The 25,071-nt window shown below is 32.4% G+C and overlaps 1 protein-coding gene across 3 annotated transcripts in view; it reads left to right on the top strand.

The window, feature by feature from the left end:
* The window catches only part of GLS (glutaminase), an 82,837-nt gene that overhangs the window by 12,989 nt on the left and 44,777 nt on the right, over window positions 1-25,071 (top strand). For all 3 annotated transcript variants that reach the window (XM_047872528.1, XM_047872529.1, XM_047872530.1), the window contains exons 2-7: window positions 2,737-2,833; window positions 3,195-3,316; window positions 7,745-7,874; window positions 8,576-8,655; window positions 11,746-11,909; window positions 18,543-18,601. In XM_047872528.1, coding sequence (XP_047728484.1) covers window positions 2,737-2,833; window positions 3,195-3,316; window positions 7,745-7,874; window positions 8,576-8,655; window positions 11,746-11,909; window positions 18,543-18,601 — 652 coding nt within the window. The remainder of the gene's footprint in view (window positions 1-2,736; window positions 2,834-3,194; window positions 3,317-7,744; window positions 7,875-8,575; window positions 8,656-11,745; window positions 11,910-18,542; window positions 18,602-25,071) is intronic.

The raw sequence follows: 25,071 nt of genomic DNA, 5'->3' as shown, positions 1-25,071 counted from the left end.
CCTTATGAGAATAATTAGGTAGTAAGTTTGAGAGCCAGCATACTGTAGTGGTGAAAAATATGGACTCTGGATTCAGAGAAATGGGTTCTAAATCCATCTGGTGCAGTCTTGGGAAACTTCTTGAACTATTTGAACCCTGTTTCATTTTATATATATATATATATATATATATATATTTATATATATATTTATATATATAAATTTATATATATATAAATTTATATATATAAACTTATATATATAAATTTATATATATTTATTTATATATATAAATTTATTTTTCCAGGATATGTCTTTAAATTGTGGTAATCTTATGTGTTAGTTTTTAAAGACTTTAGCATGAAATTGATACATTTTTTTTTCATGAAAACCAATTTCTTTATTTAACCAAATGGAATGTTACATCATTTTATTCCATTTTTATCACTTTTGATGTATCAATCAGCATACATCTCTAGTTTGCATTCATTTTTTTTTTATATGAAATTTATTGACAAATTGGTTTCCATACAACACCCAGTGCTCATCCCAAAAGGTGCCCTCCTCAATACCCATCACCCACCCTCTCCTTCCTCCCAGCCCCCATCAACCCTCAGTTTGTTCTCAGTTTTTAACAGTCTCTTATGCTTTGGCTCTCTTGCACTCTAACCTCTTTTTTTTTTTTTTTTTTCTTCCCCTCCCCCATGGGTTCCTGTTAAGTTTCTCAGGATCCACATAAGAGTGAAACCATATGGTATCTGTCTTTCTCTGTATGGCTTAATTCACTTAGCATCACACTCTCCAGTTCCATCCATGTTGCTACAAAAGGCCATATTTCATTTTTTCTCATTGCTACGTAGAATTCCATTGTGTATATAAACCACAATTTCTTTATCTATTCATCAGTTGATGGACATTTAGGCTCTTTCCATAATTTGGCTATTATTGAGAGTGCTATGAACATTGGGGTACAAGTGGCCCTATGCATCAGTACTCCTGTATCCCTTGGATAAATTCCTAGCAGTGCTATTGCTGGGTCATAGGGTAGGTCTATTTTTAATTTTCTGAGGGACCTCCACACTGCTTTCCAGAGCGGCTGCACCATGAAATTGATACATTTTAAGGTTTACTTTAAAAACGAAAAGTTGGTGTAACAGCTTTGAAAGCAAGTATAAATGATATTAATACCAATACTAATGTTTCCTTTAGGAGAAATTTTATATGTGCGAGTATAGCTGTTCATGTTCTGTGAACCAGCTCTATATTCTTTTGTCTTTTAAGATAGAAATATATGGACCCACTAGTAATTGGAAAGTAATTATATTAGGAAATAAATACATGTGGTTGTACTGACGTATAGGACTATTAAGTAATCTTTGGGTAATTCAGGAAATATTTAGATAGAATATCTAGAAAACTCTTTAACAGTATAAAAACACAATTTTATACAGACCTATGTTCTGTGAGTTTATTTTATAAAAATAATGTGTACAATTTTCCCATGAAACCTATGGCTAGTCCAAAATTGTTCTGAAATTAAGAGAACGAGTATTCCATCCTTTCTTTCTCTTTAATTTTTTCTCTTACTTTCTTGAAATATAAAGTCTTTTCCAGAATATTTTACACACACACACACACACACACACACACACACACACACACACACACACAAACACACATACAAACACACACTGTATGTATTTCCCCTTCCTGTTTTAAAAAATACTGATAGATGGGGAGGGGATTTGTTTACCTTAGATCTGTAAGTCTTATAACATCACTGTAATACTTATGATAGTCATTGATGTTCAGAATATTGAAATGTTATTGTGGTTTCAGAGCTAAAAAAAAAAAAGCATTAAATAAGTTCATTATAATTTGTTTAGTTGAAAGCTTTTCAGTGGATAGGAAAAAAATTCCTTTCTTGTTTAAATGTGTCGTTAATTACAGCACCTTATACTAGTTTATTAAGATTATAGTGTCCTTTTATGGTAAAAAAATTTTTTTATTCTAACAATCTTTGTGATTTTTGTGGCATTTGGTCTGTATATGTAAGCCAAGATCACTTTAGAAATATTAACTACAACTACCATCAGCTGAGTCCTTATTCTCTGCCAGTCAGCATTCTAAATGTATTGAATGTACCAAGTCAGCTGATCCTCACAACAATCTGGTGAGGTAGATGCTATTATCTCCTCTCAGATGAGGAAACTGAACCATAGAAAGGTTCTTTAATTTATCCAAGGTGACTCAGCTAGTAAGTATTACAGCTAGGATTCAAAAACTGGTATACATACTGTCCAGTATATAATTGCTGTCTCCCCCAGATTTTACAATCAGGGTAACTATTCTAGTAATACATAAATATAGTCATCATATTTAAAGAACGCAGAATAAAGTGTTGACTCTGGCCTGAACATTGGCTGAGCTCTATAATTAGGATTGGGGTTGTATTAGGCTGTACAGGAAGGTATCACCATAACAGATGTGTAGGCATTAGTAGTACCAGAAATGGTCATCAGGATTTTAAAACCTGAGATTAAAAATATTTATATTCGTTAATAAATCATTTTTTACTTTTTCAGTGTGGTTTCAGTAATACTGGTTGGAGTTTTGGTAAATTAGCATTTCTCAGGACAGTCTTGATGAGATCAGCTCAGATGTAGTTTGTTTCAATGATGATTTAATAACGATATACCTAAAATCCATTAGAATGTTCTCACAAGGATTAATTTTGTTTTCTTTTTTCCCCTTTAGTAAAATAAAACAGGGTCTGTTACCTAGCTTGGAAGATTTGCTGTTCTATACAATTGCAGAAGGACAAGAGAAAATACCTGTTCATAAATTTATTACAGTAAGTTTTTGTGTTCTTCTATTTTAAACTTTTTGAAAATCAGTAATACTGAATCCATAATACAGGAATATTGAAATGTAGTCTTAAAGATCATCTGACCTGTAGATTCTGACTGACACTGTTTCTCTTATTATGTTTTCAAATTTTCATCATGCTCATTTCAAGGTAATCAGTGAAAGAAAATGAAAGAAACAATGAGAAACTTGTCCAGAAAGTGGGTAATAGTGACCCTAAAATGCCCATATACATATTCAGGTTCTGGGTAGAAGTTTTTATATACAGGAATAAAAACTTGTAGTTGGAATAAGCATATACATTATTTGCACTATGTATTTACAAACTCTTATTTTTTTAAAAACAGGCACTCAAATCTACAGGATTGCGAACGTCTGATCCCAGGTTGAAAGAGTGTATGGATATGTTAAGATTAACTCTTCAAACAACATCAGATGGTGTCATGCTAGACAAAGATCTTTTTAAAAAGTAAAAAATTTCTGCCAAACCTTTAATGGTGATTTGCTATGCTATATGGTGATTTTTCTTTTAAAACAAAATTGCATCTTTGAAGGCCAGTGCTTCCTGTGTAACTAAAAAAAATAAGGGGGGAGATTTATAAACATCAATTGTTTGAAGAACATGGTGCACATAGGTTCTGTAATACACGGGCTAAGGGTAGACTTTCTTTGAAATTGCTCTATGGTGTAGGCATGGATGTTTCCAGTTCACAATTATCTGGAGATTGCATTCAGTTTGAATAGAGCACACTCTGTCTTGTCACAGCTTAAATTGATCTCCAATTCATAATGCCTGTCTTGCAGGCGTTTTCAATATGGTCTCTGTTTCTTTCCTACAAGGTGATTTAGATGACATAAAATGAGAAGGCTTCAGGACAGCATGTATTCCTTAGATTCACATATCCCCATTGTCTGTTTCTCTCCTCTCTTCAGACATATTAATACCTAGGCTTTTGACTATTTTCATTTCCTTTAAAATATTTAAAAACTAAAGAACACTTTGGAGATTAATGCCTTGATTTGGTTGAATGAGCATGTTTATTTTGATTTTCCTGGTTTTGCCTATTTGTTTACTGTTTCTCTTCATTAATATGTTCCTCCTATTTGTCTGATTTCTTAAAGATTTAAAAGATAGCATGTTTATAATGGATCCCAAAGAGGTAAACAGTATTTTAAACTACTAAGAGTTAGGTAAAAACCAGTATAAAACTGTAAACACTACTCTAACACATTGGCTTTTTCCAGACCATAGGCTTAGGTTGAGGTAGATCCAAAGAATTCCAGCATCTACCTTGAAAGTTTATTTGTATGTATATTTATTTTTCTTTTATTTTCTTTGGGGACTAGATGATTTGTCTTAGATATCTCCTGAAAATATCCAAGAGTGTTAAGTCATTTGAAGGTATAAGTATTTAAACTCCTTCAGAGTTTCCTGGCATGCTGTGAAGCACTGCCAACAGTTTAGGATTCTTGTCTTTTCACTACAAGGTTCTTGATTCTATTAACTCAGCTGACCTTATAGAGATTTTAGGTTCATGTTGGAATTGGTGTTAGGAATTTTTTTTGAATTATCAAAACATGTTTCTTTGTGCAGGGGAGGAAATAAATCATTTCTTATTAGCTGTGTCTTGGAGTAAGGATTATTTTATTTTTAGTGTTTGTAAACTGTGCAAAGTACTCTTGATTATGTTGCCTTCTGAAGCATTGTTTTGGTATATCTGAGAATGAAGTTGTCAAAGAGATGGTAGGGAGATCTGTTGATAAAAGTATGAGGAATTATTTTGGAATTTGAAGTGAAAGCACTATTTTATACCTTTTTAGTACTGTTTAAAATGTTTGTACTTTATAAACATGTTGCTGTGTTTATATGAAATGAAAAGTAACTTAAATCTACTGATTATGAAGCCAGGAAACATAATCATAAAATTTTCTGCCCATAATTATATAAAAGAGTAACAATTACCATTATTTTAATGCTAATCTTTAAAATGATTTTGCTAATCTTTTTTTTTTTTTAAGTTGATGATTGTAATATAGGCAGTTCCCAACTTGATAAATGCTTAGTGCTGTGTATGTACAGGCAATGGAAAAAGTCTCAGTCTGAAGGCATAATGATTTCTCTTTTCATCCCTAGAATGAAGTGATTCAAAACTTCTATTAACCTTTTCAGGTCACCTAGAAAGGTGTCCAGAGAGGTTTTCTTTCTTTTTTTTTTTTTTTTTTTTTTCAAAAGAAATTTTCTTGTTTAGTGTTGCCTTAAGTAAACTATCTCATCTCCATGCAGGTGGGAAGGAGATGTTACGGTGGAATTCATTTTCCCAGAGAAATAATTTATAAAGGTAGATAGGTTTGGTTGAAGTCAGTGTGTTGATTTTTCACCTAAAAAACATTGTTGATTAATATATTTAGCCTTTGAGGATAATCTGAGAAATAACTATTATGTACAGCTTTTTTTTTAATGGGAAAATGAGTTCTAAGCATGCTGTTTGGAGCATAACCTATTTGAAGTTGGAGACTGCCTGTACCCATCTAGATAATCAGTTGTTTTTAATGCTAATAATCCTTAAAACTAGAAGTGGAAAATTGTATTGAAAACAAATGCATTATTTATTTATGCATTTTTAACCATATAAATATTAGAATTATTTTTATGTGTGGTCATAATTTTTCGGTCTTTTTTATTTTGGAGGAAAATGAATGGTAGTCTTTTGCATTTGTATATTTGATTTCCTTTAAAAAGTCACATCCATTATGTTATTTTACTAATGAAAAATTCTGAGTATTATCTAAAACATGTTAATTACAGTTGTTAATCATAAACACTTAAGAAGATGATTATTATTCCCAGTTTACAGATGAGCAGACTGAACAAAGCTTGAGAAAGATGTGACTTGCTGAAAAGCATGAGCCCTTCCTCCTCCTCAGAATTCATTTTATATAGGACTTCTAATTTTCTAGTTCCATTCATGACATCCATATTAAAATAACTCCAAAGAAAAACACTTGCTACCTGTTAATGTTCATCAGTTTGAAGTAGATACTCTTTTGAGTGGTAAGATTGCCAGTGTTGGCCACAATAATTCACCAGTGAAGTCAGTCACCACAACTTTACCAGTACCTTCTGATAGTTTCACTGGCTGTACAGTTTTGTTAATTATAAAGCTTCCTTTTAAAAGTGCTGATTGATTTTAAATAATTGAATAGTTAGTAGTAGGTTAATAATTTAAGTTTGTTCAGCAGTCCTCATATTTCTTCATGTATAACTTCTTGAAAAATGAGGATTTAGGTTTGATACAGATACAGTGATTTAAGATCAGGAATTGTCTTAACTTTTTTCTGCTGAAATATGTGTTCTTTAGTATATATTTCTTATAAGTCTCGTGTACAAATTGAATTGCTATTTAAAACATTAAATATTAAATCAGCACACTTAATTTTTAGATTAACATTGAAACTATAAGAAAATAATTTTATCAAAATTTATTGAAGTAAATGTCATCTCTGGGATGTCAGTTATTTCTATGTCTATTGGTTAGTAATGGAAATTAGGACTATAATTTTTTCATGGTGTAATTGGGGCACAGCTTTATCAGTGGAAAACCAATATTACTTTAAATCAGTGTTTTAATTTTATATTGACAAAGCTACTGTATTCTCTGAATTTTTATTAATAGTTAAAAAAGTGAAATCTAGCTTTTAATTTTAATTGATTCATTGAGAACAATTTTAATTAAAATATTGAGTCATAAAAATTTCTTTATTTAGAATTAATGCAAGTTATTTACTTGCAGGACAGTTTTCTTACCTCCTAAGTGAGGAAATCATCTTTCTTAAAGTGTTGATGTTTTCAGGGTTGAAGAGATGAATAATACTTGAGACTTTTTTTTTTTAATTGACAATTTGGGTTTTTTTCTTGCCAAAGAAGCTGCTAATATAGTATCATATCATTTACCTGTGAGGAATCCAGTTATATAAATAACTTCCCATAGTCAGTGGTTCGACTTTGTCTTACTGAGTTACTTAGAGTCTCTTAAGAAGATTAGCTTACAGTATATGATTGACTGTAACCTATTTACAAAACTCTTCTTTAAGGTTATAGTAATATATTAATTTTCTGGCTTAAGTCATGCTCTCCCATCTTTTTAAATAGTTTTTAACAATGAGACGTTTTATTCTACGTTGTATTATATATTTTATAGCGAATAGATTTATACAATTTAACTTTTTTCGTAATTCATATGATAAAAGTTAATTACTATACTAGTTTATATATAATTTTATTTAAAATATTTATACAAGCACTTGAATAAGTATTTTATTCTAGTCTGACTAAACAAGATTGATTTTATCTTCACTTGTTAGCTTAGAAATACAGGTTTTTCAAACTAATTCAGGGAAAATATGTTAAAATACAGAAAGTTTAGGTTTTTTTGTGAAATACTACTAATAGTTATATAGGAACTAAAGGATGTATTTATGAAGTTACTTACTGGTTAAATAAACAGGGTCTCAACTATGACATATTAAAGTCCAAGTTTTGTTAATCAGATGTCATGCTGAATGCTTATCAACTCTGGTAGACTTAAGAAACTTGTCTTTTAGATGCTCTTGATATTTAACCTGGTGGAATGCTCTGCTATTTTAATCTTTGACACAGTTTTTAGGCAATCTAATTTATTTATTTAACTTGTTCAACAGCTTACAAGCAACTGCATGAAAGACTGCTTGAAGGAAAGGAAATAATATAGAAAGTATAATTTTTATGGATTTTAGTTTGTTGTATGAAATGATGAATTTCTCTATTGTTTAAATATTTTCCTAATTAATATTGTTATCACCAAGTATACTAGTATTTGAAAGGCACCCAGTCAATTAATTTTTTTCTTACATTCCACAGATGTGTTCAAAGCAACATTGTTTTGTTGACACAAGCCTTTAGAAGAAAGTTTGTCATTCCTGACTTTATGTCTTTTACCTCTCACATTGATGAGTTATTTGAAAGTGCTAAAAAGCAGTCTGGAGGAAAGGTAACATTTTTGATGTGAATATTTTCCTAACCAGTTATTCAATAAATTCACTCAACTTGAGTTATAGAAATTAAAGTTGTAGAGTTTTCTTGTGTTTTGCTAATTAAGAAATTTAAGTTGAAGCTGCTTGATTAAATTCTTTTAAAATACTTTATATGTTCAACTTTGTTTTGGGGCTACAAAGAAATCTTAAGTTTAAGAATTCTTTTTCATTTTCAGATGATTGAAATGGCTGTAAATCTTTAATAAAAAAGTAACTTTATTAAGAATTTCTATACATGTGATATCCTCGAACATTAAATGTGTCTAGTTTTAAAAATTCTCTAAAATAATAAGGACTGTTTTAATTTTTTTCTGTGTCATACTATGAAACCCTGCTATCATAACTTTGATTAAAGAAATTCTGTTTCTTTATCTTTAAAAAAAATCAAGACTTAGTTTCTTTTTTAAACTGTGCTTTTCTAGAAAGAGAGAATGCATTGAAAAACATACAGGATGACGGAGACTGAGAGAAGTCAGTTAAATCTCACCTATAATCCTCAAGTCTCTTCTGCTTTTAGTTTTTATGAATATTGTTATAAAAGATAGACCACAAAGCCACTGAGTACTATGAAATAGCCTGGCTAAATTGAGATAAATTTTTTGGTAGAAGAAATACTATTTGCTTGTATTCTGTTATTTTGTTCTGATATTTTGTATAGGTTGCGGATTATATTCCTCAGCTAGCCAAGTTCAGTCCTGATTTGTGGGGTGTATCTGTGTGTACAGTAGATGGACAGAGGTGAGTTTATTTCAAATTCATAAAAACCAACTTTAAGCCTTAAATTTTGCATAACAGTGAGCATGAGGGAGAAAGGAATATCTTCCTTCTATGATGGAAATTAGCCCTAACATGACAGAAATTCAAGAATGTAAATAAGTTTAGATTTTAATTTAATTTCTAAAAGCTTAACTGAAATAGTCTTTAAATTTTATGAGGCATTTCATCTTTTTCACAGTTGTAGCCTTCTTATTTGAGTCTGTATTGTTCAAGTACCTGCAATTACAGTTTCCTTAGGAAAAGCAGACTTGTCAAAACATGAAATTCTTCACTAAGGAACTGACCACTAATAAAATGTGTTCCCATTTCTCAGCCTAACATTAGTTACCCAGTCTGTTATTGTCTTTGTTCTTCATGCTCCTGATGTGAGTGGCATGATAGTTAAGATCGTATGGAATGATAATAATTTATTTCCGTCTATCATTTGCCAAGTCAAGAGTCATTTGCAAGCTTGTAGAATCTTGTGAGTTCATGAAAGCGATCTTTGGGAAGTGTTCACACTGTAGGCACAGCCACTGACAAATAAGGATATAGAAGAATTATAAAAAGGATAATGAGGTGAAGGCACTTCAAAGAGACTGATTGGTTTTAAAATCAATGAATTATGTGAAGCCCTTGAAAAATTGATAAAGTTCTGGAATATTTTTTCAAGAATGACTCCTTTTGTTATGCTGTGAGTCAGTCATAGGGATTTATGATTGTGTTATAATTTAGTTTTGTCAAGTCTGAAAAATTATGCCAAAAAAGAAAAATCAATTTTTTAAATTCATTTGAAGACTTAGCTCAGAGTTATAATCTTCGTGTTTTATTTTTGTTTTAGTTTTTACTAAGGTAGTATTTCTTTATAAAAATATTTTTTAAGTTTATTTATTTTGAGAGAGGGAGAGAGAATTTCAGGTAGGTTCTGCTCTGTCACCATGGAGCCCAATGCAGGGCTTGAACCATGAACCTCAGATCATGACTTGAGCCAAAAGCAAGAGTCGGACACTTAAGTGACTGAACCATTCAGGCGCCTGGTATTATTATTTTTTTAAATTAAATGTAATTTGCATAAAATAAGGTGTGCAACCCCTAAATATTTACAGTTTGATGAATTTACATCAGAGATGTAATTTTGTCCTAAGTTCTGTTAAAACCACAAGTCATTTAGCCTTATAATGCCTCATCTTTTTAAAGATAATATCCCAGTTATAGCTTTTCCTCCAATTTATTAAGTTTTGATCTTTTAAGTACCTTCATTCTAAGTGATCTTTTTATTTTTTTACTAATTTTCTTTCTCAAGTATTTACAGTAAAAAGATATATGGCTTAGCCCATTCATTTTTAAGGTACCTGAGGCCCACAGTTTATCTAATATTGGCAGAGGTAAAACTAATACCTAAGTTTCTTAACTTCTAGTTTGTTGTTGCCTCCATTATGATAAGCTTTTATCCTAATCTGGACCTGTAAAATGTGTTAAACAGTCATTGTGTGTTGAATTAAATGTTGGGTGCTATGAAAGGACACAAATACACGAGAAGACATGGCTTTATTCTTATGGATCAAATTCTAGTTGGGAGTGATAGTTCTGTTTTTGTATTTGGAGGAAATGGTTATCGTGTAATAGGAATTTTTATGTTTAGAGGAAATGATTATAACACAAAGCTTGTACTTGCACATGATTTCTCTTTTTTTTAAGAGTGAGAGAGCAAACAGGCATGTGTTCATGCATGTGCATGAGCGTGGGAGGGGCAGTGGGGAGGGTGAGAGAATGTTAAGCAGGCTCCAGGCTCAGTGTGGAGCCTGATGAGGGGCTCGATCTCACAACTGTGAGATCATGGCCTGAGCTGAAATTGAGAGATGGACACTTAACTGACTGAGCTACTCAGGCGCCCCTGTTCTTTCTCTTCTTAAAGATTCTGTGTGTGTAAAGATGATTCTTTTAGTTTAGTTTTCTTATGTGGATAATTGTACAAGTTGACTTCAGACTAGATCATGACCTGAGCCGAAGTCAGACACTCAGTTGACTGAGCTACCCAGGCACCACAGACATATGTATTTTAAATCCAAAGGTAATAAGACAGGCTCTTGTCAGGTTTTAGAATGATTGTCAAGTTGGACTTAGAGTCTGAATTAGAAATTATTCACAAACATAGGAAACATATTATATACTTTTGCTGTCTATGCATGTGTAGTTACATTCCATAATATACTTAGAGGAGAGGTGGCCCTCTGATGTTTCTTTGCCCTCTGATGTCTCCTCTAATCCTTTTTTGCCCAGGAGTGGTTATTAATAGTACCCAGTTTCACTATGAATGAGTTTCACTCTGAATGAATGAGTGCCTGGTCTGTGTTGGGGCAAAGTTCAGGGCATCTGGGATACCAGTGAATAAAACAAAAGATCTCTGCCCTTGTGAAGTTTACATTATAATAGGGTCAGTCACAGGTTTTCCATTTTTTAACCTATTCTATATTCATATGCATCCCAGTTTGGTAACATAAAGCTTTCTTTTTCTATTGTTTAGGAGTGATAATGGTGGTAATGATGCCATTAACGCCAGCTCTAACACAGTTTATAAAACTGGATGCTATTTCTTTTAACAGGGCTGGAATTGTGCATAGATATGGATGAGGCATTTACAGGCAAGGTTTCAGAGAATGGTGTTGAATCCAAACTGAACTTTGTTTAAAAACTAATAAGCATGGTGTAGTCATGATGAAAGCTATGAGTGAAGAGGTGGTGACTGATTTCTAAAAGGAGTAGTTCATTTTATGTGATTTAATACAGGTAGGAGTAAGGAGGGCCATACCCTCTTGCCCTCACAGGAAAATTTTCACATTACTTAGTTATTATCTAATTCTGAACCATTCTATTACCTGAATAGTTTTAAGCTTTTGCCTATTTTGCAGCATTCTTCTTAAAATTTATATTTATTCTTTAATATCCAAGTTAACTTGTGGTTGAATTATGGGAAAACCTTTGTAAATTAGAATTAACATGTAAAAATAACTCCAGTTATTTAGATATTTTTCCAGTTGATTTTAATTATTTTTTAAATCTACTTTTAAATAGGCATTCTATTGGAGATACCAAAGTTCCATTTTGTCTTCAGTCCTGTGTAAAACCTTTGAAATATGCAATTGCTGTTAATGACCTTGGAACAGAATATGTGCATCGATATGTTGGGAAAGAGCCAAGTGGATTAAGATTCAACAAACTGTTTTTAAATGAAGATGGTAAGAATTACATAAAAGCTAGAAAAAGAAATACCTCATTTTCCTATTTAAATCTAAGAAGTTGTTTTTTTGCTTTTTTGAAGAAAATTAAAAGTATTAATATTTTTGTGTTCATTTCTCGTGGAATTTCTGTAAAACCCATATTACTACTGTTAAAAATGTTATTTTAGGCTTCTCATACCACTGGAAGTGAGCTAGGGGAAGATGAGAGCAGGGAGTAAAGTTTTGACTTCACTTCATAAACACGTATAGGAGAATATCTTGTAGTAAAATCTCACAGTATCTGAGATTTGCTCTAAAATAATTCAGTGAGTATAGCTGGGAGTGCTGGGTGTGATTACAACTATATGTTGGTAGTTCTTAAGGCTAACTGTAAGGTGTTTCTATTGTATTCTTTCTACATTTCTATATTATATGTATTTGAAAACTTCCAACATAACAAGTTTTTATGGTGGCCCCGGTTGAACTAATAATTGTGCTTTTTTTTCTCTTTCATAACATTTAATATTTGAAAGAATATTGCATTAAATAGTTGGATAACTAACAAGTCTTACTACTTAATGGGAATTCAAAAGGAAGTGGGACGACAAAGGTAGTTATTTAGTACTTTTGATCTGGTAGAGGTTTTAAATCTAAACACCAGCCTGTGTATTGGTTGCTATATTTTAATCTTTCAGACATATGCTAAGTTCTTTTTTTTTTTTTAAGTTTAGTCATTTATTTTGAGAGAGAGCGCGTGTGTGAGTGGGAGAAGGACAGAGAGAGGGAGAGAGAGAGAATCCCATGAAGATTCCATACTGTCAGGACAGAGCGTAACTCAGGGCTTGAACTCATGAACTTTGAGATCATGACCTGAATCAAAATCAAGAGTCAGAAGCTTAACTGACTGAGTGAGCCACCTGCCCCACCCCACTGGGTTCCTCACTTGTGTGTGATGAGTTAATACAGAATTGAAGAAAGAAAGAGTGAAGGAATTCAGTGTTGTAATAATGGTTGTGAGAAATACTCTTTTGTATTTTTTGTTTGTGCTGGGTACAAAATGAAATGGGCCTTATACTTATTATTGTTTTATTTTTTTAATGAAGTTAAAAGAATGATATTTCTTTGTGCTTTTCTATTTTGTTTTTGGAGCTACTACATTTTCTTACCTACTTTACCATAATCTTTCTGTCTTGATGCTACATTTGATTTTATGTAGATTATCATAAACTAACAATTTCAGGAAGGACATCATATGCAGAAGTACCTTATTTATCTATTAAACTCACTGACATGCAGATTTAATATGGAAATAATTGATATTTTTTTCTATTAAGATTAAACATTTTATAAGAAAAATTAATATTTTCCTATGTAAGTCAGAATAGAATAATTAATTTTTTTTAATGTTTATTATTTATTTTTGAGACAGAGAGAGACAGAGCATGAATGGGGGAGGGTCAGAGAGAGAGGGAGATACAGAATCTGAAGCAGGCTCCAGCCTCTGAGCTGTCAGCACAGAGCCCGACATGGGGCTCGAACTCACAGACCGTGAGATCATGACCTGAGCCGAAGTCGGATGCTCAACTGACTGAGTCACCCAGGCGCCCCAGAATAGAATAATCTAGGTGGTTCTGGTGAATTGATTGATTTTGAGAGGTATTTAAAGAATAGAAATGAGCAAATAGAAGAATTTGAATGTGAAGACATATTTGGGAAACAAAAATAAATAAAATGGGCATGGAGTAAGTGAACTTAACATTATAGTAATATATTTTTTTGCTCTGTACATTTATGATTTTAAAAATTATAGTTTACTGATAGTAATCTATAAGAAAAAAATCAAGATAAGAACTCAGGAATTTAGCACTGGTTTATAATAATTGAAATATGAAGTTTAAAAAGAGGTTTTACCTTGATATTCTTTGACTTTTTCCAAGCTAGTACCTCCCACCTGAGCCAATACCAGAGTCTTACAAGTAATGGGAAAGTGAAGACCTCACTATTCCCCTTCTTGCTGAGTTCTCCATAGGTTCTGTGCTCTAGAATTTTGATTTTATTTATTTATTTATTTATTTATTTATTTATTTTCAACGTTTATTTATTTTTGGGACAGAGAGAGACAGAGCATGAACGGGGGAGGGGCAGAGAGAGAGGGAGACACAGAATCGGAAACAGGCTCCAGGCTCCGAGCCATCAGCCCAGAGCCTGACGCGGGGCTCGAACTCACGGACCGCGAGATCGTGACCTGGCTGAAGTCGGACGCTTAACCGACTGCGCCACCCAGGCGCCCCTAGAATTTTGATTTTAAAACTAGCCTCAGCAAAAAAACAACTATAGGTCTTCTTCATGTTTAAAACTTCAGTAGTAGGTTTATGGTGAAATTATATGCCTTATGTGTCTGTGTGTGCATTTAGCATTATTATAAAATTAAAAATAAAACAAATGTATTTATATTGTCCTAACTTTATAAGATTGTAGTAAGTTAAGAGTAACATAAATATAATGGATAAAGAAATTATAGTACTCTTTTTTATTTTAGGGAGAAAGAGAGAGTGCGTGAGTAGGGGAGAGGGGCACAGGGAGAGTGTGAGAATCCCAGGCAGGCTCCATGCTCAGCGTGGAGCCCAACACAGGGCTCTGTCCCACAACCCTGGGATCGTGAACTGAGCCAAAATCAAGAGTTGGACCCCCAGCTGACTGAGCCACACAGGCGCCCTATAGTACTCTTGTAATATTGGTAGTTTTACAACATAAAAATGTTTTAGTCCTCTGGTAGAAAGTTGGTTGATACTTTCTGTCATTATAGATGAGGAAATAAGATCCTTGATGGAGATACCGATTTTGGAAACAACCATCTCCTAGTGAAGTCTTTATCTATCTTATAGTAGAAATTAGATTAATCAACACATACATATATAGTCTTCTTCCCCTGTTATTAATAGCTGTGGAGGGTAAATGGACCTGGGTTCTTGAGTAACTTATCTAGCTAATACTAAAGGATATGGGTAACAATTACATACATCTAATGCATGGAGAAAAAAGACAGACTTTTATAAGTGTGTAATTGACAGAAGACAAAATGTATATATGTTAGTTTATATTGTAGAGGATTTGAGAAAGAAGAGGAGTTGAATTAATTTACGTGAGGAAGACAGGACTGAATTGTATATACAAAGAACAAAGTTTGGTTGCTTGGGTAAGTGGGTGGTGTGGGATTAAACCATATATAGAATATACTTTAATTTTTATATGGTTCTTAAAAATTCCAGTATAATACTTAAAATATAAATATTCATATTGAACTGTGAAATTAATACTTGTTAGGTTCTTCAGTATATGCATTAGCAACTTTGACTTAGCCTCGGTTATGAACCTCATCTTTGTAAGGTTCATATTTGATTAGCAGTTTGAAAAGCTTTTGCTAGTATAATATAAAAGAACTTTCTGCATGTTTTTTTTCCTTTGGAAAGAATAAGTACCTACTAAAACAGTTTTGTACCTTCTAGTTAAAAGTGTCCATAAATTTCAGATGCGGCCTATGACCATTTTGTCATTATACCAAGCTAATATATGCCATTACTTCAGTTGATAGCTTTTATTAATTAGCTTAAGTTTTATTTCTGCTGTCATGAGTATTTTTAAATTAAAAATTCTAAATGGAACCTTTTACCTCTCCCCTCCTCCCTACAGTGGAGAAGGAAACAAGTAGGTTTCACAGTGATAGGTTTTAGACTGAAGTTTCAGACTGCAGTAATGCTGGTGTTATATTATAATATCTGGTGTATTTCCAAATACTGAGGTATCTGCCTTTTGAGCCAAAGGCAGAGAGAACAGTTGCTTACATCTGAAAATTGCACTGTCATCCCATGAAATGCTTTTAGTGTTCTTTGAAAGATCTTCTTGAATGCAGCTTATGTGGTATTTGCAGAATCTTTATGATTTAGAAAATACTAAGTGCACACATTTATGTGGTACCATTTGGAATATACACATTTAACTGCCTTCTGAGGCCCTAGGGCCTATACATGATAATGTCAAAAAACCATGAATGGACAGACACATAAACATATACACAAATACAAGTATAAACTAATTTAGCACAGCCTGATTTCTATATTCTATTTTCTATCTCTGTTGTTTTTTTTTTTTTTTTTTTTTTTTCAGGTGAACAATACTGGAAAATTTTTGTTCCTTGGCTCCCTCTTGCCATGTAGTACTTTGACACTAATTGCTCTCATTTTGTATGATCTCAGAGAAAGCAAACTTCTCTTAGCAAGATTTGGAATAGGTGAAATCTTGATTGTAAATACTCTGGTATTATACTAAATTTTAACATTTGGAACTAATTGTCATCATGGTTAACCCAAAATGTATAGTGTTTAAGGCATAGCTACTAAATCACATTGTTGATCTTACGTTGAGGGAAACTGGTAGACTGTATGTTACCTAATTTTTTTGTCTTTTTTAAATGAACGAAAATTTTAACAACTATATTGGGAAGTACTTTATATGCCATATAATTCACCCATTAGAGTGTACAATTCAGTGGCTTTTAGCATATTCACGGAATTGTGCAACCATCACCAAAATTCATTTCAGTTTTTTTTTTTTTTTTAACGTTTATTTATTTTTGGGACAGAGAGAGACAGAGCATGAACGAGGGAGGGGCAGAGAGAGAGGGAGACACAGAATCGGAAACAGGCTCCAGGCTCTGAGCCATCAGCCCAGAGCCCGACGTGGGGCTCGAACTCACGGACCGCGAGATCGTGACCTGGCTGAAGTCGGACGCTTAACCGACTGTGCCACCCAGGCGCCCCTCATTTCAGTTTTTAATTTTTATTTATTTGAGAGAGAGTGAGCATGAGAGTGGGAGGGGCAGAGAGAAAGGGGGGAGAGAGAGAAACCTAAGCAGGCTCTGCACTGTCAGTGGAGAGCCCAATGCAGGGCTCGAACTCATGAACCGTGAGATCATGGCCTGAGCCAAAGTCAGACGCTTAACAGACTGAACCACCCAGGCAATTTTGGGACACTTTTGTCACCCCCAAAAATACCCTGTACCCAGTGAGTACCCATTTTAATTAGTTGAATACCCATATGTCTTCTACCCCTGGCACTAGTTATCTACTCTCTGTCTCTATAGATTTGCCTATTCTGGACATTATATATAAATGAAATCCTGTGATATTTGGTCTTTTATGACTGGCCTGTCTTACTTAGCATGTTACTTTTAGAATTTTTTTTTTAATGTTTATTCATTTTGGAGAGAGAGAGAGTGAGCAGGGGAGGGGCAGAGAGAGAGGGAGACACAGAATCTGAAGCAGTCTCCAGGCTCTGAGCTGTCAGCACAGAGCCCGATGTGGGACTCGAACCCACGAACTGTGAGATCATGACCTGAGCCAAAGTCAGACGCTTAACTGACTGAGCCACCCACATGCCCCAGCATGTTACTTTTAAAGTGCCTTTATGTTCTGTATGTATGTATCAGTATGTATGTATCAGTACTTCATTTTTTAAAAATCGCTGAATAATGTTATCTTCTATTGGTAATAATACCACATCTTATTTATCTACTCATCAGTTGACAGGACGTTTGAGTTGTTTTTCACCTTTGACTATTATCAGTAATACTTCTGTGAACACTGGTGTACAAGTATTTGTGTGCATGTACATATTTATTTCTCTTGACTGTATACCTGGGAATGGAATTGCTGGGTCATATGGCAACTCTTTGACAGTTGAAAACTGCTAGGCTGTTTTCTAGAGCTCAGAATTATTTAGTCATAGGTTCATCTTACAGAAGATAACTTGCTTAAAATTTAAGGAGGCTAATAATATAGCAATAACTTAATAAATTCTGTTGGATTTGTCAAGTTAGATAAGAACTTGTTCCCCCCCCACTCAAATGAAGCACTACCACAAACAGATAAATTAGTAATCGTACTTTTAAATAAATGTTTTCAGTGCCCTAAGAGGTTTGTGTTTGGCATTTGTGCAATGCCATGAATGGAATGTAATCAGTTGAGATTTGAAATTCTGTTTGTTGTAAGAATTAGAAGAGGTAGGATTTGAGATGAATTTACATTTTAAGTAATTTTTAAAATAAATACATCTTTATTGTCAGGAAATATAGAAAGAACAGAATACAATTCAAATCCCCTGTAATATTTTTATAATAGATATATCTCTTTATAGTGTTTCTGTTTTCTTTTTCTGCGTGTGTATGTGTATATACATAAAAACAAAAATAAAGCACTTTTAAAGAGCAAGATAGGCTTTTTTCAAGGTTATTTTTATAGTAACGTTGCATGAATGCCTAAGGATGTGCCATATACATTTAAGCATTTTGTGTGTGCTAATTCATTCAAGCATTATGTTTCACTGAGATGTTGGTGCTATTTATTACTCCCAATTTACAGTGATAAAATTGAGGCACAATGAAATTCAGTTACTTGCTCAAGATCAGATAGGTAGTAAATGGTAGAGTTAGGAAAGTAAGTGACTAAATGTATCCCTTCACCCTTTCTTTCCCTCCCCCCAAAAGAACTGTAACATTATCTTACATAAAGAAAATATGTTTTCACGAGAAGTACCTATATAATGAAACATGATATCAAATATTCGAAAAAATGCTGTTGTTTTTATATTTTACAGATAAGCCACACAATCCTATGGTAAATGCTGGAGCAATTGTTGTGACTTCATTAATAAAGGTAAAATGTTGACAATTCCTTTTAACCTAGTAAGTTTTTAAAAATAAGGCATAAAGATGAATATTGGGTTATTTATGTAGAATTGTGAAAAGTTTTGGTGTTACACTTAATCTTATGGTGAAACCTTAAGATTCATATTTACTTTGAAATAAATGTAATTTCAAGAACAAAATTTAAAACCGATGACTCATTGTAAGAGTTGCTCAGTTACTCTTGACCTGAAGATCTGGCAAAAAATCAAAAAGAAGTCTCTGCTGAACAATAGGCACAGAGGTTTTTCATCCTAAAGTTTTGATATTTTTTTTATTCCTGTTCCTTTTGGCTCTTCGAGAATGAACAGATGTTAACACAATTAAAAGCATTTTACTGTTTACTGTTTGTCATCAGCATATGTAGGAACAAATGTTCTGGTACTTTGTGTTAAGACAAAGTACATTTACCCTTGAATATTCTGAAGTCCTTTCTACTCAAGAGCTACATTCCAATTTTCATTTGAATTTCTTTCATTTGTTTTGCTTATTATCATAACTAAAATAAGTAAGACTTATTCCAATTATTAAGTTATATTGTTTTTCTTATGCTTTGTTTTACATTGTACCTTTTAGTTGTTTTAGTGTCTACTTTGCCTTAATAATTGGAAGCTCTGTTGTTGTTTGGAATAAGTATTTGAAAATGGTTTTGTTGTGTGATACTGTTTAGATTTTTAATTTCTAATTATAAATTTCATTTATATTCAAATATATTTCATTTATGTTTGGGACATTTATATACTTCAGTAAATCTATGCATATCTTTTCCAAGCACGAGAAAAACATAACTACATGGCTTTGTAGATGCATTAGTAAGGATGTGATACCCTGGTTACACAAAGAGTGTTTGGATATGAATTATGCCCTTGGCCCAGTTAATAAAAATATGTCTAATTTGTATGCTAGAAATCGTCTCCTTCATGAATTTTAAATGTTCATGAGAAAAGGCTTTAAAATAGAAGACTACTATCATAAGAATTATATATGTTTAGTTGTTATTTTAGGGCAAATACTTTGTAAGCTTTGGCCCTCTTAATCCTTGTAACTCTAGTGAAGTAGATATTATAGCCAAGTATTAATTTTTATTGTAACTAATTTTAATAGGCTATGGAAATTTTTATTTTGCCTATTGTAATATCTATTCATGACTTTCACATTAAGTAAAAGTTGTCAGCTTGAGGTAACATAGTATTTGTTTATTGTAGAAAATTGTAATACAGACCTGTACTAGGCACAGCCCTCCCTTCAGGTACCTTACCTTTAGAAGGTAGACACAAGTAAATGGGCCCTTACAGTGAAATCCAGTAAACACTGCGATGAGAAAAAGTCTAAATAATAATTGTTTAGATTTGAACAAGTTAACTTAGAGGTAAGGAAAGTTGGGATAGTATAATGTATTTGTTAATGCTTAATGAGAAAACCACTAGAATGGTTCCAAACCTTTTTTGAGTGTTCCCAGAAAAATGTTTACATACTGTGATTTTCTGTAACCTTTGGGGGAGTTCATAGACCCTTTGATGCTGATCCACGAATCCCAGTTTAAGAACTCTTACATTGGAGAAAGATTAACATAGCACACCAAATAGTATTTTCAGGAAAGGGCATCTGTATATAATTAAAAGCCTTCCTTAACTGCATGCAATTAAACATCTTCTGTTGATTCATGGGTTTCATATATACTACACTGAAACGCTGCATGTGAGAAATGCATGTCTAGTCATATCACACCATCACTTTATTAGTTTCACTTATGTTTAGTCATGAGCCATGAACGGTACATTGGGCCACATTAATGAACACTTAGAAACAGTTAAAAAAAAATGCATACACATAAATGTGGTTCAGTATCCAACAGTGCAAAAATTTAACTGAGTCATCTTGTATTTATAAATTTGATCAGTGATTTTAAAGATGCAAACAGTTTTAATTTACTGACAAATTTGAATAAGGCTTTTGGGGTATAGTTCATATTTAAGGTCACTTTCTTAGAATTTTTGTTTTGTTTTTAGAAGTGTTTCACAAGTTTCTTTCTTTCTTCCTTTTTTATTGAAGTTCATCTAAATCTTGGAGGGGTAAGCCTTATATATCTTTGTAAAACTGCCCCAGAATGTAATATCTTTTTTTTAGGCTGTTTTTTAAAAAGAATTCAGATCTCCTCTAAATATCTGTATGTGATCTGTGCAAGTTGTTGTATGATCACATAATTATTTATGAATTGGTAATCGAAATTGAGTTAGCAAAACCATAGCCAAACAAGGGTCTTCAAGTCCAGCCTTCTTTATATAGTTGCAATGAGGAAACTGAAGCTAGATAAGGGCTAACAGCAGAAGAGTTGGGCTTGAGCTAAATCTCCTGGTTTGTTTACTCTTCATTAGAATTCACTCTGACTAATTAATGTAGGTGTTTGCTGTTTCTCTTGATAACATCTTTGTCTTTACCTAGCATTGTTATATTGTCCTAAAGGAAAAGTTTTATTTTCTTAATTTTAACTTGTACAAATAATAACTTACTGGCTTAAAAGTCACATCTAATTTTTAGTGGGGGTAATGTAGTTATTCTTTGGACATTAGTCAGTGCCGACTATCTGTAAAGGAACTTAAACCTTTTCTCAAGGAGCTTGCATTTGAGTATCCAAAGCATGCATATTTTACCATGGCTACTAGATGTGAATTTTGTTTTTTAGCTCTTAGTTGATGACCTTAAGGCTATTTTTGGCTTTCAAACTTAAACTCAATTATGGTGCTATTAAAACATTCTCATGTTAGTCTTCTCTCTCTCTCTCTCTCTCTCTCTCTCTCTCTCTCTCTCTCACACACACACACACACACACACACACACACACACACAAATTAAGTAGAGTCTTTAGTAAGACTCTTTATTTCTTAATTTTGTAGTATTGATATTTTTTCCTTGTAGGATTGGAGATGATCCTCAGGAAATGGGGGAAGAGGCAGAGCAAATGTTCAAAAGGATTAGCAGATTGTGGAAAAAAGGAGGATTTGGACAGAAGGAACCTGTTGCATAAATTCTTAACTACTAAACTTATAGGAAAACTCCAATATTTAAAATTTTAAACAAAGCTATCTAGGTAAATACCTTCAAAAAAAAAAAAACCAAATGTCATTTTGTACTTAAAATGCACAAAATTTTAAAAACTTTAAAAGTAAATTCTTTCTTTTTCTTTGTGGTAACTACTGAATTAAAGGAATACTTTTTGATGTAATTTGTTTTATCTGATAATGATAATATGGTTGCTTAATTTAAAGGGAAGAGTAAACAATTTGAAAGGAACACAGTTACTCTGGATGAAATAGCTGTATATTTATGTAATTTTTTTCTTTGCAGTGGTAAAAACTTCAACTAGTTTTAGTTTAAAAGTTTAAATCTTCTAATAACTTGAGGGTTAGGGTGGGAAAATGAGGAAAACCTACTAAAAGATAATTGCCATAGGTCTGCTATTTTATTTTATTTTATTTTCTTATTTTATATTTATTTATTTTTGCTTTTTCACTTTAAAGGGAAATAGTAAGTTACACTGTCTTCTGCGTTTATATCTCTTTATTCTAGTGGTACTTTCCAGTTTTTGTCATTTGAAGAAGCTTGATTTTTTTTAATCAGAAGTCTTTTTAAATTTAAAAAATCAGATTTTTCTGTTATTAAAAGATAATTTAATCGTACTCCATGAAAATAAGATGAATTTAGTTAGTATGTATGTAGTGCTTCAGTTTAGTTATGTTAGCAATAACTTGTTGGACTTGTGAGCCATACTTTTAAGGTGGTTTGTGGCTCTGGGAAGTACTGGATGATGCCTTGGACTTGATAATTTTATTGTGGTATTGTTTTTTCACTCCATGTTTATATCAGTTGGTTTGTTTGAATTTTGTTTTTTTTAATGAAAGGCGGATAGTTGATTGACATCAGAATTCACTTTTCTCTTTATATTTAGGGTTAATCTATATAATACTAGATTTAGAACATTTTTTACCTGTAATATCTATTTTAAATCTTCCAACTATTATTTAGCTTTAAAGCATTTTCTGTGGCAAGATTAAATTAAAAGTATTCTATAAATCATTTTCAGTTACCTCTTTTGCCTCTTTCCTCTGTGATCTCTAATTTTCTTTTTTTTTTTTTAATTTTTTTTAATGTTTTTATTTATTTTTGAGACAGAGAGAGACAGAGCATGAGCAGGGGAGGGGCAGAGAGAGAGAGGGAGACACAGACTCCGAAGCAGGCTCCAGGCTCTGAACTGTCAGCACAGAGCCCGACGCGGGGCTAGAACTCACGGAGTGTGAGATCATGACCTGAGCTGAAGTCAGACGCTCAACTGACTGAGCCACCCAGGCGCCCCTGTGATCTCTAATTTTCAGTTGGCTTTTACACCTCCATACTTTATGAATGGAATCAAGTGATTTACTCACACATAACTCTGATTAATGCATTGACTTCAAATGAGTCATGTTAATGTTAAACGTATTAGCAGATGTCCCTATTAACAGTAATGTTTTCACCTGTGTTTTAATGTATAATATACATAATTCGGGAGTATATTGTAAAAACCGGTTATAAAAACTCCAATATAATTATATTAATTCTTTTAATAGCCAGTGTTAAAAAGTCAGTGCCTATTTATCACATTTTCATTCATAAAGTTCTCTTCAATGAAATGAAAATTCTTTAAGTTAGATATGTTTACAGAAGAATTAACTCCTAGAATTTTCTAATCTCAGGATCTGATTACTTAACTACCCTTTTCAGACAAACCTTATAGTTTGCTTTTTAGAAGTCATTTGATCTCCATGATCCTGGAAGTCGTCTTTAACATATGAAAAATACTTTAGAAACTTCCTTATCTCTACTTCCCCAACTTAAAAGTAAATAATCAATCACTCCTCACAATCACAGTATAGTTCTTTCTGTCCATAGGTCCTGTCCCCTTGCTTTAATAAAAACACTTTTTCTCACTGGAAAAAAAAAAAAATCATTTGGTGAACGGATTTGGTAAATCATTTGGTAAATATATTTTCTCCAATTTTTAAGTTTTCCTGCTGTACTTGCCTATATAGCATTGTAGCTTGTTCTACAATTAAAATAACAAAAATAATATTGGTTGTATAGTGATTTAAAAGTGGGATAAACCTATTCCTGGTTATGGGAAGTTTTGTCCAAGAGATAAAGGGACATTGATAATTTTAAGACCAGTTTCCAAATTCCAGTTTTCATATATGTGTTTCTTAAAATTAGTCTGCCTTTGGTCCATATTTCCTCCCATTTTTCAAAAGAAGGCATACTTCTCATTTGTACCAATTTTTACTGTGGTACACTTTCAGCTTCTAAAAACCTCTTGGGCACCAGTGAAAGAGAACATTTTGAAATATTGGAGTCAGTGTTATTGAGGACATGAATCATTGTAATGAGTGGGAACAGCCCTCTTGTATATAGATTGTTTCCAGGTCTTTGGTTTCAACAAAATGGACAGAGGATCTAATCAAGTTGTTAGTTAATAAGAACATTAAGTGTAAATTTTAAGGATGGATTGCTGTGTGACTTTTACATGTAATATAGATATGTAAAAGAATTGAGTGATATCACTGTAACAAAACCTTTCCTATTTCTATCTACTCATCTGTTGTCAGCAAGATTTCTCAACTCCTACCTCTGTAAAAATTTTAAATAGGAAGAGAATCTCTTTATTCTAGCAATAGAAAATATCCACTTATACATGAACTAATTAAAAATCAATTACTATTTTCAAAGAGAAAAGAATATTCTAAAATAAGTTTTGTAAATTAACATGGGACATTATTAATAAATAAACATTTTTTCTTTAACTTTTTATGAAAAATTTCAAACATACTCAAAATAAACATAGTGTAACTAGCCCCTATGTACCCATTCCTGGCTTCTAATTTTCATAGTATCTTGTCCTCCACTTCTCTGTACCCCACTACTAGATGATGATGGATTTTATTTTTAAGGTTTGTATATTTGCTTTTAGGGGATTTACTCTATTTTGTATGTGTATGTGTATTTTTTCTAACATTTTTACAAATAAACTTTCTACTGTTATTTTTTTGAAATTAAAATAACTTGACATTTTATAATGATTATTAGATCCCATATATTCCTGGGGTACATGAAATCTTTCCAAGAGATACGGGGGCAAATATATTTTGTTGACTTAAGTAAAATACTATTTTCAGTGTAGATAGTAAGAACAAACATTAAACAAGTGCTTTTACATTTAAATGGGGAAATTTTGGGGAAAGACTTTCTTGGGTCAACAAAATCAGTTAGTTTATTTTGTGTGTTTTTATATAATCCGCCTAGAACATTTCGAGTAGTTTATCCAAAAGGTTATGTGATTGACAATGGTAAATATCAGTTTTTTAAAAAATAGCTTAGAAGCAAAACAATTTTAATTATGCTTTAATTTAGTAA

Source organism: Prionailurus viverrinus, chromosome C1, assembly GCF_022837055.1.
Source record: "Prionailurus viverrinus isolate Anna chromosome C1, UM_Priviv_1.0, whole genome shotgun sequence".
NCBI lineage: Eukaryota > Metazoa > Chordata > Mammalia > Carnivora > Felidae > Prionailurus > Prionailurus viverrinus.
The sequence above is the reverse complement of the archived record's forward strand: the minus strand, read 5'-3'. Positions and strand labels throughout refer to the sequence as shown.